Here is a 13,055-nt window from a genome sequence, read left to right on the forward strand (position 1 = left end):
GGTACTTTGTAGGTTGCTTACAAAGTCCAGAATGTTAGTTCCTGGAGAAGGCGTAAACCCCTCCCATTGCTGCTTCACCAACTGTAATGGCCCCTTAACCTCGTGGCCATACACAAGTTCAAATGGTGAAAACCCTAAACTGGGATGTGGTACAGCCCTGTAGGCAAACAGCAACAGCTGCAACACTAGGTCCCAATTATTGGAGTGTTCGTTGACAAATTTACGTATCATGGCCCCCAAAGTTCCATTAAACCTTTCCACCAGGCCATTGGTTTGATGGTGGTACGGGGTGGCAACCAAGTGGTTCACCCCATGGGTTTCCCACAGTGTATGCATGGTCCCTGCCAGGAAATTAGATCCTGAATCTGTAAGGATGTTGGAGGGCCAACCTACCCTGGCAAAAATGTCTGTTAGGGCCTGACACACAGCGTTAGCCCTGGTGTTTCCTAGAGCTACTGCTTCCTGCCATCGGGTAGCAAAGTCCACGAAAGTCAGTATGTACTGCTTTCCTCTGGGCGTCTTTTTTGGGAAAGGACCCAGAATATCCACAGCTACTCGCTGAAATGGGACCTCAATTATGGGAAGTGGCTGGAGAGGGGCCTTGACCTGGTCTTGGGGCTTTCCCACTCTTTGGCATACCTCACAAGACCGGACATACTTGGCAACGTCCTTGCCCATCCCCTCCCAGTGGAAGGACTTCCCCAACCGGTCCTTGGTCCTGTTCCCCCCAGCATGGCCACTGGGATGATCATGGGCTAAGCTTAAGAGCTTCCCCCCGTACTTAGTTGGAACCACCAACTGTTTTTGCGGCTGCCATTCTTCCCGGTGTCCACCAGAAAGAATCTCCTTGTATAAAAGTCCTTGGTCTATAACAAACCGGGATCGATTAGAAGAGCTGAGAGGTGGTGGGGTGCTCCGTGCCGCCGCCCAAGCTTGATGAAGGCTGTCATCTGCTTCCTGCTCAGTCTGGAACTGTTGCCTTGAGGCTGGGGTCACCAGTTCTTCCTCAGACCGTGGACTTGGGCTTGGTCCCTCTGGAAGCGATGTAGGTGATGGGGTTGTTTCCGTTGCTGGTGTACCGCTCTCCGCTGGTGCACCAGAGGGTATTTCAGGCTCTGGCTGAGCCTTTTGGGTATGGCTGTCTGTTGCTTCTGCCAGTTCTGGCTCGCTGGTGCCCTCTGGTGTTGAGTTTGAAGATGGGGTTGCAATTGCTGGTGCTGGTTGCTGTTCCAGTTCCGGTCCTGGGACTGGAGGTGCTGTGGCAGTTTCAGTGGTTGGCATGGAATTCAGGTCCACTACCTCTGTCTGTGTCTCTGGTAACACAGACGGGGTGCCTGTGGACAGCTCAGGAACACGAATGGGTCTGGAAGCTTGCCTGGTTTGGCTATATGTAACCATTCCTACCCTCTTGGCCCGCTTCACCTGTTGGCCAAGTCTTCCCCCAGTAGCATGAGGATGGAATAATTGTCATAGATTGCAAAAGTCCACATTTCTGACCAGCCTTTGTACTGGACAGGCTCGTCAGCTGTAGGCAAGTCTACAGCTTGTGACATGAAGGGGTAAATTGTCACTTGGGCCTTTGGGTTGATGAATTTGGGGTCGACGAAGGATTGGTGGATAGCTGACACTTGTGCCCCCGTGTCTCTCCACGCAGTAACCTTCTTTCCGCCCACTCTCAAATTTTCCCTTCACTCCAAGGGTATTTGAGAGGCATCTGGGCCTGGGGATCTTTGGTGTGATGGTGGTGTAATGAACTGCACTCGGTTGGCGTTCTTTGGGCAGTTGGCCTTGAGATGTCCCAGTTCATTACACTTAAAGCATCTTCCAGCTGGCTGGTCAGTGGGTCGAGGTAGGTTACTGGATATTGGTGAGGTGGAAGAATAGGGTATCTGTGGCTTTCCTTGGGTTGTAGGTGGGGTCTTTGGTTGCCCTCGATTGTAGGGTTTATTGTCGGTGTGCCCTCTGGGGTATTCGTTCCCCTTGACAGTAACTTTTTTGCTTTTTGCCACTTCCATCCATCTGGCTCCAATCTCCCCCCCTCGGTGAGATTTTTGGGTTTTCCATCTTGTATGTACCGTGTTATTTCCTCAGGAACATCATCCAAGAACTGCTCCATTTGTATGAGGAGGTGCAGTTCGTCTATGGATTTAACATTGTTTCCTGATAATCAGGCCTCATAATTTTTTCCAACGTAGTAGGCGTGTTTGGGAAATGACACATCTGGATTTCAATTTTGGGTTCTGAAACGCCGACGGGCATGATCTGGGGTTATCCCCATTCTGTATCTGGCCTTGGTTTGAAAAATTTTATAGTCGTTCATTTTCTCCTTAGGCATTTCAGCTGCCACCTTTGCTAAAGGTCCACTGAGCTGTGGCCTCAATTCTACCATGTACTGGTCTTCAGAGATGCTGTACCCAAGACAGGCTCTTTCAAAATTTTCCAAGAAGGCCTCGGTGTCATCACCTGCCTTGTAGGTGGGAAATTTCTTGGGATGTGGAACCATAATTGGCGAAGGGTTGTTAGGATTGGCTGGAGCATGTTGCTTAGCCTTTTCTAATTCCAGGGCCTGCCGGTGGGTTTCCCTCAGGAGTTCCAACTCTCTCCTGTGGGTAGCCTTTTTTTTTCTTTCCCTTAGCTCCATCTCTTTTTGTTTTATTTCTAGTTTCTGAATTTTTTTTCCATATCTCGCTTGTGCTCAGCGTCTTTGATTTGTGCCTCGGCCTCCATTTTTGTCTTGGAACGCATGGTTCCTGTTTTCTTGTGTTGGGGTGCCCTCCGGTGTTCTTTGTCTGAACTGCTGGCTCTGTTGTCTCCTGGGGTCTGCCTAGCAACAGTGCCCTTTTCCCTTTCTTCCTCTAGCTAATCTTTTAAATGTAAAGTAAACCAGAAAAACCACTTTATTTGCATGTGTATTGTGCTGGATACTTGACTCTTAATGGGAGTGCTATTGTCTCACAAAAGACCCTTAATAGTTTCTTAATGGTTCCTTGCTTAATATGCAAGCCAAAAACTGCAAGAGAGATCAAAAAAAAAATTCTCTCTGGTTCCTTTTAAAACCAAACTGTTTCTCTCTGCTTAAAAGCCCTAGCAGAGAAAAAGAAAATAATATTTCTACTGACTACTGGATTCTTCTATCTATCCACACCGCTGTGCCACCATGTCATAACATTTTTTCCCAGGTCTGGACCTTAGCGTCCAAAATATGGGTGTTAGCATGAAAACCACCAAGCTTAGTTACCAGCTTGGACCTGGTAAAGCTGCCACCAGCCAGGGATTTATACAGTACCTAGCTCACTGTGGTCTCCCCAAAACCTTCCCTGGGGGACCCCAAGACTCAGATATTTTGAGTCTCACAACAAAGGGGAATAAACCATTTCCCTTCCCCCTCCTCCCCTCCAGGTGTTCCCTCCCTGGGTTGCTGGAGAGATATACAGAAGCAAGCTCCGTGAATCTAAACAGAGGGACTCCACCCTCCCTGTTTCCAGTCCTGGAAACACAAGCACCGAGAGAGCTAATCTCTCTTCCCCCCTCACCCAGAGGGTATGCAAAGTCAGACTTAGTAAATCTAACACACAGAGATTTTTCCCCTGACTTGTTCCTCCCACCAATTCCCTGGTGAGCTGCAGACTCAATTCCCTGAAGTCCCCACTAAAGAAAAACTCCAACAGGTCTTAAAAAGAAAGCTTTATATAAAGAGGAAAAAAAGGACATAAAAATGGTCTCTCTGTATTAAGGTGACAAAAACAGGGTCATTTGCTTAAAAGAAAAAAATGAACCAGCCTTATCCAAAAAGAATACAATTTAAAACACTCCAGCAACTACACACATGTAAATACAAAAAAAACCAATATAAACCTATTGTCTTACTATCTTTGTACTTACAACTTGGAAACAGAAGATTAGAAAGCCAGGAGATAGAAAAATCACTCTCATAGCCGAGAGGGCACAGACACAAGACAAAGAACTCACACCCAAAACTTCCCTCCACCCAGATTTGAAAAAGTCTTGTTTCCTGATTGGTCCTCTGGTCAGTGTTTCAGGTTACTGGTGTTACCCCTTTACAGGTGAAAGAGACATTAACCCTTAGCTATCTGTTTATGACAAAAGCTAAGTGCCATCTCCAGAGAATTTCCTGCCCTCAACCTCACCACCCTCAAACACAAACACTACTGCTAACACGCACCAACTGAACTAAAGTCTCAGTGCTGGAGGGAGAGATAGAGAGAGCGAGATGTGTGATTCATATTGTATCTAGGTTGCCAGCCACGGCTCCTGTGCTGTAACTAACAGTGTGAGCAGAGTGTTGAATCCTGGCAGAAGTCAATGGGACTCTGCAGAGAGACCCACCCCTAGATAAGTGGAGCAGAATCTGGTCCTTTGAAATTGAAAATTAAAATAAATAGGACTATGAATCAACTCACCTGCCTTTTAAATGTGGATCATAAATATGGTGAGATCATTCTTACCTGTGATTTTCTCTGTATTCTTAGCCAAATCAATAAGTAGGTAGACTACCTAGTCTATCTGCATCTTTAATACAGCATCTCAAGACATCCAATAGATCTATGGATATGATCCTTGGACCCTTTACCCAGAGCAATGAAACCACTCAAGGTGTCTAGGGTTATCTGTAAGAGTGGAATAAAAAGCTTTTCCTGAACTGCCTCCAAGATTAAAAGCTGATTTCTTGAGAATGGTTTAAATTCTGCTTTGTTCCTCTTGGGACAAGATCCCTGAAGTTCACTCTCTGTAACAAGCTACCACTAACACTGGGCTGGATCAACACTCAAGCAGTGCTCTGTAGTGCCTGAAAATAAGAGCAATGAGACTTGGATTATCACATGGTTTTCTTCCCATCTCGATGTGGGGGTGGGAGCAAAGATTTGAAGTGAGAACTCTCCTCTCTGAGTAAAGTGCCTTAATATCTGGGCTATAAGGTGTTCTGGGGTATTGAAGTTGTTCTACAGTGTATAAATAAAAGTTATTTATACACTCAATGGACCAATGAGTTGAACCTACCGAAGGAGTCCCCTAACACTGAGCTACAGTGAAATTTTTGCCTCATGACTAGCCAAGTATTTTATATAAGTGGAATAGCTTCAATGGGAAAGCTTGAGAAAACTCCACCCCTGTGTACCTATATACTGGTGCTTAGGGCCTTCAGCTGGGAAGTCAAAGTTTCAGTCCCTGCTCTACAGGAAGTAGAATGCAGAATTGAACCCAGGTCTTCCAGAACACCAGTAAGGAACACTGGGCTAATGGTTGGAAGAAGGGACACCACCTCCTCTTTCAGGTAACTTGGTCAACCAAGTCCCATTGACTTGTGCTCTAAATCATTTAGGCACTTCTAGAAATGCCACCTGCAGTTTCCATTTCATTAGGAAAAGTGCTGTAGTTTGTTATAAAGGAGAAACGCCCATGGTGCTCTCTCAGGAAACTTGACTTTGTTCTTCCTTGTTTTGTTGTTCACCTTAAGGTCTGCTTGAGTGAAATTATGATTTATCTGTGTAAAGCAATGGAGGCTGGGATTTTCAAAGGAGCCTAAGGGAGTTAAAGCACCCAACATGCATTGAAATGCAATTTTCACTCAGTCAGAGGGAGTTTTACAGGGAGTAAGGCCTGAGTAAAAGGTGAGATCAAACCTAAATATCTGAGTATTAAAAAAGTATATTGGATAGGAATCTTGCTCATGCAGACTTGTCAGTCAAGGAAGAAACCAACATCTATTGCTAAGCACAGCTGATCTCAAACAGTGATTCATTGTCTTCCAAAGGTCTGAAGGCCATATTTTTAAAGGTCTTTAAGTGACTGAAGACACAGCTAAGTACCTAGGAGTACCTAGCTCCCATTGACTTCAAAGGGAGTTATGTACCTGGATGCTTTTGAAAATCCCAGTAGGCATCTATCTTTGGAAATCTGGTGATATGGTAATCTTCCTTCTGGCCTGGAGAGAGGAATACTTTCAAAACCAAGAACTGGGGAGACTGAAGTATTGGAAGAAGCAGTACAGAAATGAAATTAATTGGAAGACCACTGGCTCAGAGGGAGGAAGGCATGATTATATTTGAGAAAACTTTACAAGGAGCAAAGCAAAGAACTTAAGGAGATTATTTAAAGTCTGAGTCTAAGGGAGACAAGTTGGATGTGATCTTACATTTTCAATGGAGATTAAGGGAGTTAGGCTTCAAAATCCCATTGACTGACAACTAACTCCTTTGGGCTCCTTGAAAAATCTCAGCCTGTGTATATATAGGTAGGTGGTTAGATATCAAGAGGATGAGTGGATTGGTAGGCTGGCCTACCAGGAGGGTATAAAATGGTGTAAGTTAAAGTAGGCTGCTACCTAATTTATTGTTCACCTTTTATGGCTCGTAGGATCTATGCTATGTCCCAACTTTTAAACAGTCCCTTGGAGAAACCCCTTCAGTATGCCAGACCCCCACAGGGTCCCATTTTTCTTTAAGTTCTTGTGGCCTTTCATGCCTTGAGCTCTGCACAGTGAGTCCTTGTGTTGGTATAGAGAAACACAGCCTGCAGTCCATCCTGGTCCAGCCAGCTTGCCACCCAGCCAAGCTGCTGCGTAATCCATTTTTGTGTTTCTCCTTCTGTTAGTCCTAGGTGAGGGCTGCTGAGCTGCCCTTAAACCATCCACCTGACACCTCTTGACCCCTCCTCCTCCTCCTACAGGCCCATGCTGAGTTCACATATTCTGTCTGCCAGAGTTGTCAGTGGGCAGGTGTCAGTTGTTCAATCCCTGAGGCTCCCATTGTCTTCCTGGATCCTCCATTGAATTCGGTCAGTTCCAGATGGTCCTTAATGACCCATTCCTACCCCACCAAACAGTGACGTCACACACACACACATACACTATGTCTCCTGCTCAGCCCCTAGACAATTTAAACATTTGCATGCACTGGCTAGCAATCCCTAGTCACATAAATCACTGTCTTGCATATCATTCATTACATTATTACAGAAAATTTCCACTTCATCACACAAACACTGACTGGGACCTATAGAATACACCCAAATCACTCTACACAACCTTTCCAGGTTATATATTAATTATATTGGTCACTTGAGAATTCCAAGTTCTCTCTTTGAGGATTGATAGGTTTTTATTCCAAAACCTGTATTATTAAAATTACTGTATGGTTGGGAACCCCGATGTGCACAGTTGCAACAGTCACACTATAGGAACTCTTCTATCTTTACAAATAGTTCATATAACACTTTAAAAATCAGCAAAAGGGTTATATAAATAAAATTTATTATGAAACAAAAGGCAAAAAACTATTCTGTACATAGTTTAGTCCTATTCAGTGTCTACTCGGCGCTTCTTGGCTTGTCTCTTGTATTCATTAAATGGAGCATCTCTTGTCACTGTCCAGCAATAGTCTGCAAGCATTGATGGGCTCCATTTGCCCTGATATCCTGCCAGGAGATTCCACTACTGTAGTCTGGAGCCCAACAGCTTTGCCTTACTCTTGGGTAGTTCCAAATCCCTGACAAGGTCATTCAGTTCACCTTGTGTTATGAGGTGTGGTTCAGAGGAGGAGGATGGGAGAAAATGTGGGTCCTGTGACATTGATGATTCAGGACGAGAAGTTTCAACCTCTTCCTCTTCCTTATCTGACTCGAGAATGATTCTGGTGCATCAGGAACCGGCAGTCCTTCTCCGTGGGGTACTGGACGTATAGCTGATGGAATGTTTGGATAATGCACAGTTCACTTTTTCTTCTTTGACACACCTTTCCCAACTGGAGGCACCATGCAGAAGTAACAATTGCTGATATGATCTGTTGGCTCTCTCCAAATCATTGGCACTGCAAAAGGCATAGATTTCCTTTTCCTGTTCAACCACTGGTGAAGATTTGTTGCATAAGTGTTGCAGCATATGTGTGGGGCCCACTTCTTGTCCTGATCTCCAATTTTGCAGCCAAATGAAAGGTGATAGGCTTTCTTAACCATAGTGGTTATACTGCGATTTTGTGATGCAAAAGTCACTTCACCACAAACATAGCAGAAGTTATCTGCACTCTTCACACAAGTACGAGGCATCTCTGCTCACTTTGGCTAAACAGAAATGTGTCCCTTTGCAAAATCAAACACTGACAAATAAGAGAGCACGATACTGTATGATTTCTAGAGCTAACATAGGGCAATTTGTTCAGCAGAGTGATGTAAGCTTCGTTATGATTGCATCACCCATGACTTCTAGGAATAACATGATGCAATTCATATCATGTATGATGCAATACCAGCTTCAGATTGCATCATTCATTGTTTTGTCTAAAAAGCAAGTACTGTCCAAACTCAGTCATAGATTTATTCATAGATCCAGTCAAAGATGTCTTGTAGTCATTTCTGGTTTAAACTGAGATCCCTTCCCTTTATAACTCACTTATCCTCCGCCATTCCCAAGTCAAGGGTCGTATATACTGACCCAATAGCATATCTTGAAAACTAGAGCCAATCAACAATTTTAAGCATCATTTTCATTCTCAGTGATCCAGAATTAGTAAAGTTCGACTACATTTATTTCAGAAGCATTTTGGCTGTAGAGCAGTGTTATTTTTATTTCTTCATCCTGCTAATATTGAGGTGTCTTTCTTCTATGGGTTAGTATATTAATACATGTAACAACCATTTCAACTCATGATCAAACCCATCACCGCTTGCTTAAGCATATTTGCAGTTAATAATAATAACTGGAGATATACCTATCTCCTACAACTGGAAGGGACCTCAAAAGTTAACCAAGTCCAGCCCCCTGCCTTCACTAGCATGACCGAGAACTAATTTTTGTGGTTAGATCCCTACGGGGCCCTCTCAATGATTGAACTCACAACTCTAGACTTCAGAAGGCTAATGCTCAAACAACTGAGTTATCTCTTCATAGCAAGATTTACTGGACCATTCTAACTCCTGCCATTGAGCAAACTCTTCTTAGTTCCCAAAACCTAAAGGTAATGGTTGCTCTGTGCCAAGGGTTACAGCCTACTTAACCTCACTTCTGCTAACTAATGCTTCAGTTAATATCTTACAAGATATAGGCCTGTAAGTTTCTTGCATTACAGCTGAATATAATGAAAATAGCTAAATATAAGGAAGGTAAGGCACTGAATATACTAAAGGCAAGCTAGCCCTATGAGCTACACCACTCCCCAGTTCCATGAGATATTTGGAAAACTGTCAATTTCAGGAACTCAAAAAGGGCAGTCAGGGACAAGGGGCAAACCTGAGTCTAAAGGTAGCCAAGGAGTTCATAGTCAGTTCCAGGCCAGGGTCAATACTGAATATCAGAGCCCAAGTCATTTTTCAGGGTCTGAATCAGGAGGCAAAGTCCAAAACAAGGCACAGTCAAGCCAGGAGTTCAAAAACATAGAGCAAGAATAGTCAGAGCAACTACAGAAGATCCATACTATTGCCTAGAGCACCGCTTGGGTTCATATAGGGCAGGGAGCCAGTTAGGAGCCATGGGGCTGCTGCTTATCAAACCCTTGATGTGGAACTTCCCATGGTCTGTCTCCACCACAGTCATGGGACATTGCATGGAGGCTGATTGCACCTACTGTACTGCTGTGTAGCATTTTGGAGTGGTTAAGTGACTAATACCTCTGCAGACCTGGGTTCTGGACCCATGGGGTCTTTCCTTCAAATAAATAGAAACAAGAGTCTTGGTCTGGTTTAGGGTTTTAAAGTCACTGGGAGAATTAATAGGATTTGAGCACCTCTCTTACAATGCTTTAAAATCCCAACAATCTCTAACAACCAGAGTAAATCTTCATTGCTCATGTAGGCTGAACTGAGTGTTTTCAGTGCCAATGGCTTCTTAGGTTTTCTGAAAACACAAAACAAAACAACCCCCCCCACACACACGTATATACTAACAGTCTATGGATGTGACCTATTACTCTGCAATGGCCCCATTTGGGACCTCAGGACTGCAAAACCTAGCTAGGCAGGTTGGGCCAGAGTGGGAGTAAGGGGCTTAGCTGTGGGGCGGGGGGGTCAGAGTGGGGGTGAAAAGTGTGGCTGCAGGGCCATTTTTCACTTGATTCTAACCAACAGGGAGGAAGTGGTTGCAAATCTGAAGGTGGAAGGCAATTTTGGGAGAAAATGCTTATGAAATGACAGATTTCATGACAATAAGAAAAGAAGGAGTTATGCAGTTTCATATCTGAGTTTCTTCAGGACTCTTGGATGAATACCATCTGGTCCTCATGACTAATTACTGTTTAATCTATCAATTTCTTCCAAAACCTCCTCTATCGACAGCTCGGTATGGGACAGTTCCTCTAATTTATCACCTAAGCTGAAAGGATCTCCCTCCCATCCTCTGAAGTGAAGATTAATGCAAAGAATTCATTTAGCTTCTCCACAAGAGCAATGTCTTTCCTGAGTGCTCCTTTAGCAACTCGATCGTCCAGTTCCCCACTGATTCTTTGTCTGGCTTCCTGCTTCCAATGTACTTAAAAAATGCAGTTAGTTTTTGTGTCCTTAGCTAATTTTCAAACAGTTAGTCCTTGGCTATGTGAACAACAACAGTGTAGGCAAACATCTGAGAGAGAGAAAACTTAGTAACACCTCAGAGCCCTGGCCCATCCCATCCAAGATCCTGTCTCCAACCGTGGTCATCCCTGATGCTTCAGAGGAAGGAGAAAAAAAAAACCTCCCTCCCAGAATACATTGATGGGAGGAGGAAGGATTCCTTCATGAACCGTGGTATCTGGCTGAAACCCTGAAGCATGTCCCTTAGGAACATAAGACATAAGCCAGAAGTAAGCACCAGAGTTGCTGAGCCCTGCCCCCCACACCATCACACCGTCATAATTTTATCCAACACTTTCTTACAACTAATTAAGTTGTGCATCCCTACAGCTCCTATTGTTTGTTCCAGAACCTCACCCTTCTGAGGGTGAGAAACTTTTCTCTAATTTCCAGACTGAATTTGTTCATGGCCAGTTATATCCATCTGATTTTGTGGAAACAAGACAGAATTAGGAAGAGGAGCTCCAGCATAACTTTTATCCCAGTGGCTATGGTACTCATCTCAAATGTGGGAGACCCTAGCTTCAACTGTCTGATGAGGAGAAATGATCGAAATAGAGATCTGTCCCCTCCCAGACGCATGCCTTGGCTACTGTGTCATGGGATATCTCTCAATTTCTCCTGTTCAGGACCCTTTGTGGGTCTAACTCCAGCACCCATTGGTTCCAATGGAGATATGCTGATTTACACGATCTAAGGATCTGGACAATTGACTTCAAGGAATCTGCACTGGATCTGTGGAGGATTTCGCCCAAAGTGTCATTCAATTATCTGAGCTGAGAATGTCTCAAACACTAGTTACCCACAAATCTATGCTTTCTGACTTTCAAAAAATGAGAGAATCAACACTAACTGAGAAACCTGAATTTCCCCAATATATTCCTTAGAGCTGTTTTCATCTCTTTGTTTTTCAGGCTGTAGATGATGGGGTTTAACATGGGGGTCAAGATGCTGTACTGGATGGAGAACATTTCATCCAGAACCACAGAGGAGACTGTGCTGGGTTTTGTGTACTGGAAAAAAGCTGTGAAGTACAACAAACCAACTACAATCAGGTGGGAGCTGCAGGTGGAGAAGGCTTTACGTCTGCCCTCTGCAGAGCGTATCCTCAGGATGGTGGAGATGATGTAAATGTAGGAGATCAGCACAAGGAAGAAGGAACTTGACCCAAATATCACAAAAGAAGTAAGAAGCACCACTTGATTGGTGAGGGTGTCAGTGCAGGCCAGTTGTAACAGAGGAGGGAGCTCACAGCTGAAATGACTGATTTGATTGGGCCCACAGAAATGCAACTTGAGGGCAAAAACTGTGTTAAGAAGGGCATAGAAGAAGCCCATGGTCCATGCACCACTTACCAGCTGAACGCAGATTCCTTTGCTCATTGTCTGCACGTAATGTAATGGATCACAGATGGCAGCATAGCGGTCATAAGCCATGGCTGAGAGAATGAAAATTTCAGCACCAACCGAGAGGTAAAAAAGGAACATCTGGGCTATGCAGCCATTGACAGAAATAGTTTTGTGCTCTGCTAGGAAGTTCATCAGCATTTTAGGCACCGTGACTGAGGAATAGCACATATCAACAAAGGATAAATGGAAGAGAAAGAAATACATAGGTGTGTGAAGGTTAGAATCAGCTCTTATCACCACCATGATCACTATATTAGCACTCAGAGTGATTAGGTAAATAACTAAAAAAAAGAGAAAGAGGAAAATCTGCATCTGTGGGTCACTGGAAAGTGCCAGGAGGATAAATTCGGTCACTGTGGTTTGATTTTTCATTGTCAGTTATTCAGGAAATCTGTGACCTGGAAGACGAGAAAAAAAATGAAATTAACACTTATAAAAATAAATTGAAATGGTATGTGGAGATTATCTGTTCCACAGGCTGAATGTAAAGAGAGTCCTATTCCATTCTGTAAAATGTGTGTTTTAACTATATTAAATTTAGAGAGAGAGAGAAAGAGAGATGGTATTTGTGTGTTATAATAGACAAATTAGGCTGGATACACAAAAGGACTTGGGCACTGAACCACCACTTTTCATGCCTAAGTCCTAGAATCGGGTCCTACAGGTATTCACAAATACCCTGCTCAGCTCTGACTAAGGGTTTGTCTGATGTGGGGCTCCATCAGTCTCTCCTCTTGAAGCTGTACCTCTGTAGATACATCATAAAAGAGGCAGTGCAGGGTTACTGGATACTTGGTCTTCTGCATGTGGGGTGAGCATTCAAGCCACTAGGCTATAGAGGAATTTATTCTTTCTCTGCAATCTGGTCTTATGACTTCAGTAGTGTTACAGCTGTGTCACACAAGCATGAAATTGGGCAGACTGGTTGCAATGAAACTATGGCCAATTGAAAATAGCTGGACATCTGGCCAAATCTATAAAAATAATTACACTCTCTCAGTTGTTCTAGACTACTTTGTTGAAAACACAAATTAATATCTGTAGTATATAATTGGATTCTTACCTATTACAATCATTAGGATTTTTCAAGAA

At 43.8% G+C, this 13,055-nt stretch overlaps 1 protein-coding gene across 1 annotated transcript; it reads right to left on the reverse strand.

The window, feature by feature from the left end:
* Nucleotides 1-11,298: 11,298 nt before the first annotated feature.
* Nucleotides 11,299-12,335, reverse strand: LOC115639697 (olfactory receptor 1009-like). The gene has a single exon (XM_030542646.1). The coding sequence runs from the start codon at nucleotides 12,333-12,335 to the stop codon at nucleotides 11,403-11,405; it is 933 nt and encodes a 310-aa protein (XP_030398506.1). The 3' UTR covers nucleotides 11,299-11,402.
* Between the last annotated feature and the right edge of the window lie 720 nt (nucleotides 12,336-13,055).

Source organism: Gopherus evgoodei, unplaced genomic scaffold (genome assembly GCF_007399415.2).
Source record: "Gopherus evgoodei ecotype Sinaloan lineage unplaced genomic scaffold, rGopEvg1_v1.p scaffold_104_arrow_ctg1, whole genome shotgun sequence".
NCBI classification, from domain to species: domain Eukaryota; kingdom Metazoa; phylum Chordata; order Testudines; family Testudinidae; genus Gopherus; species Gopherus evgoodei.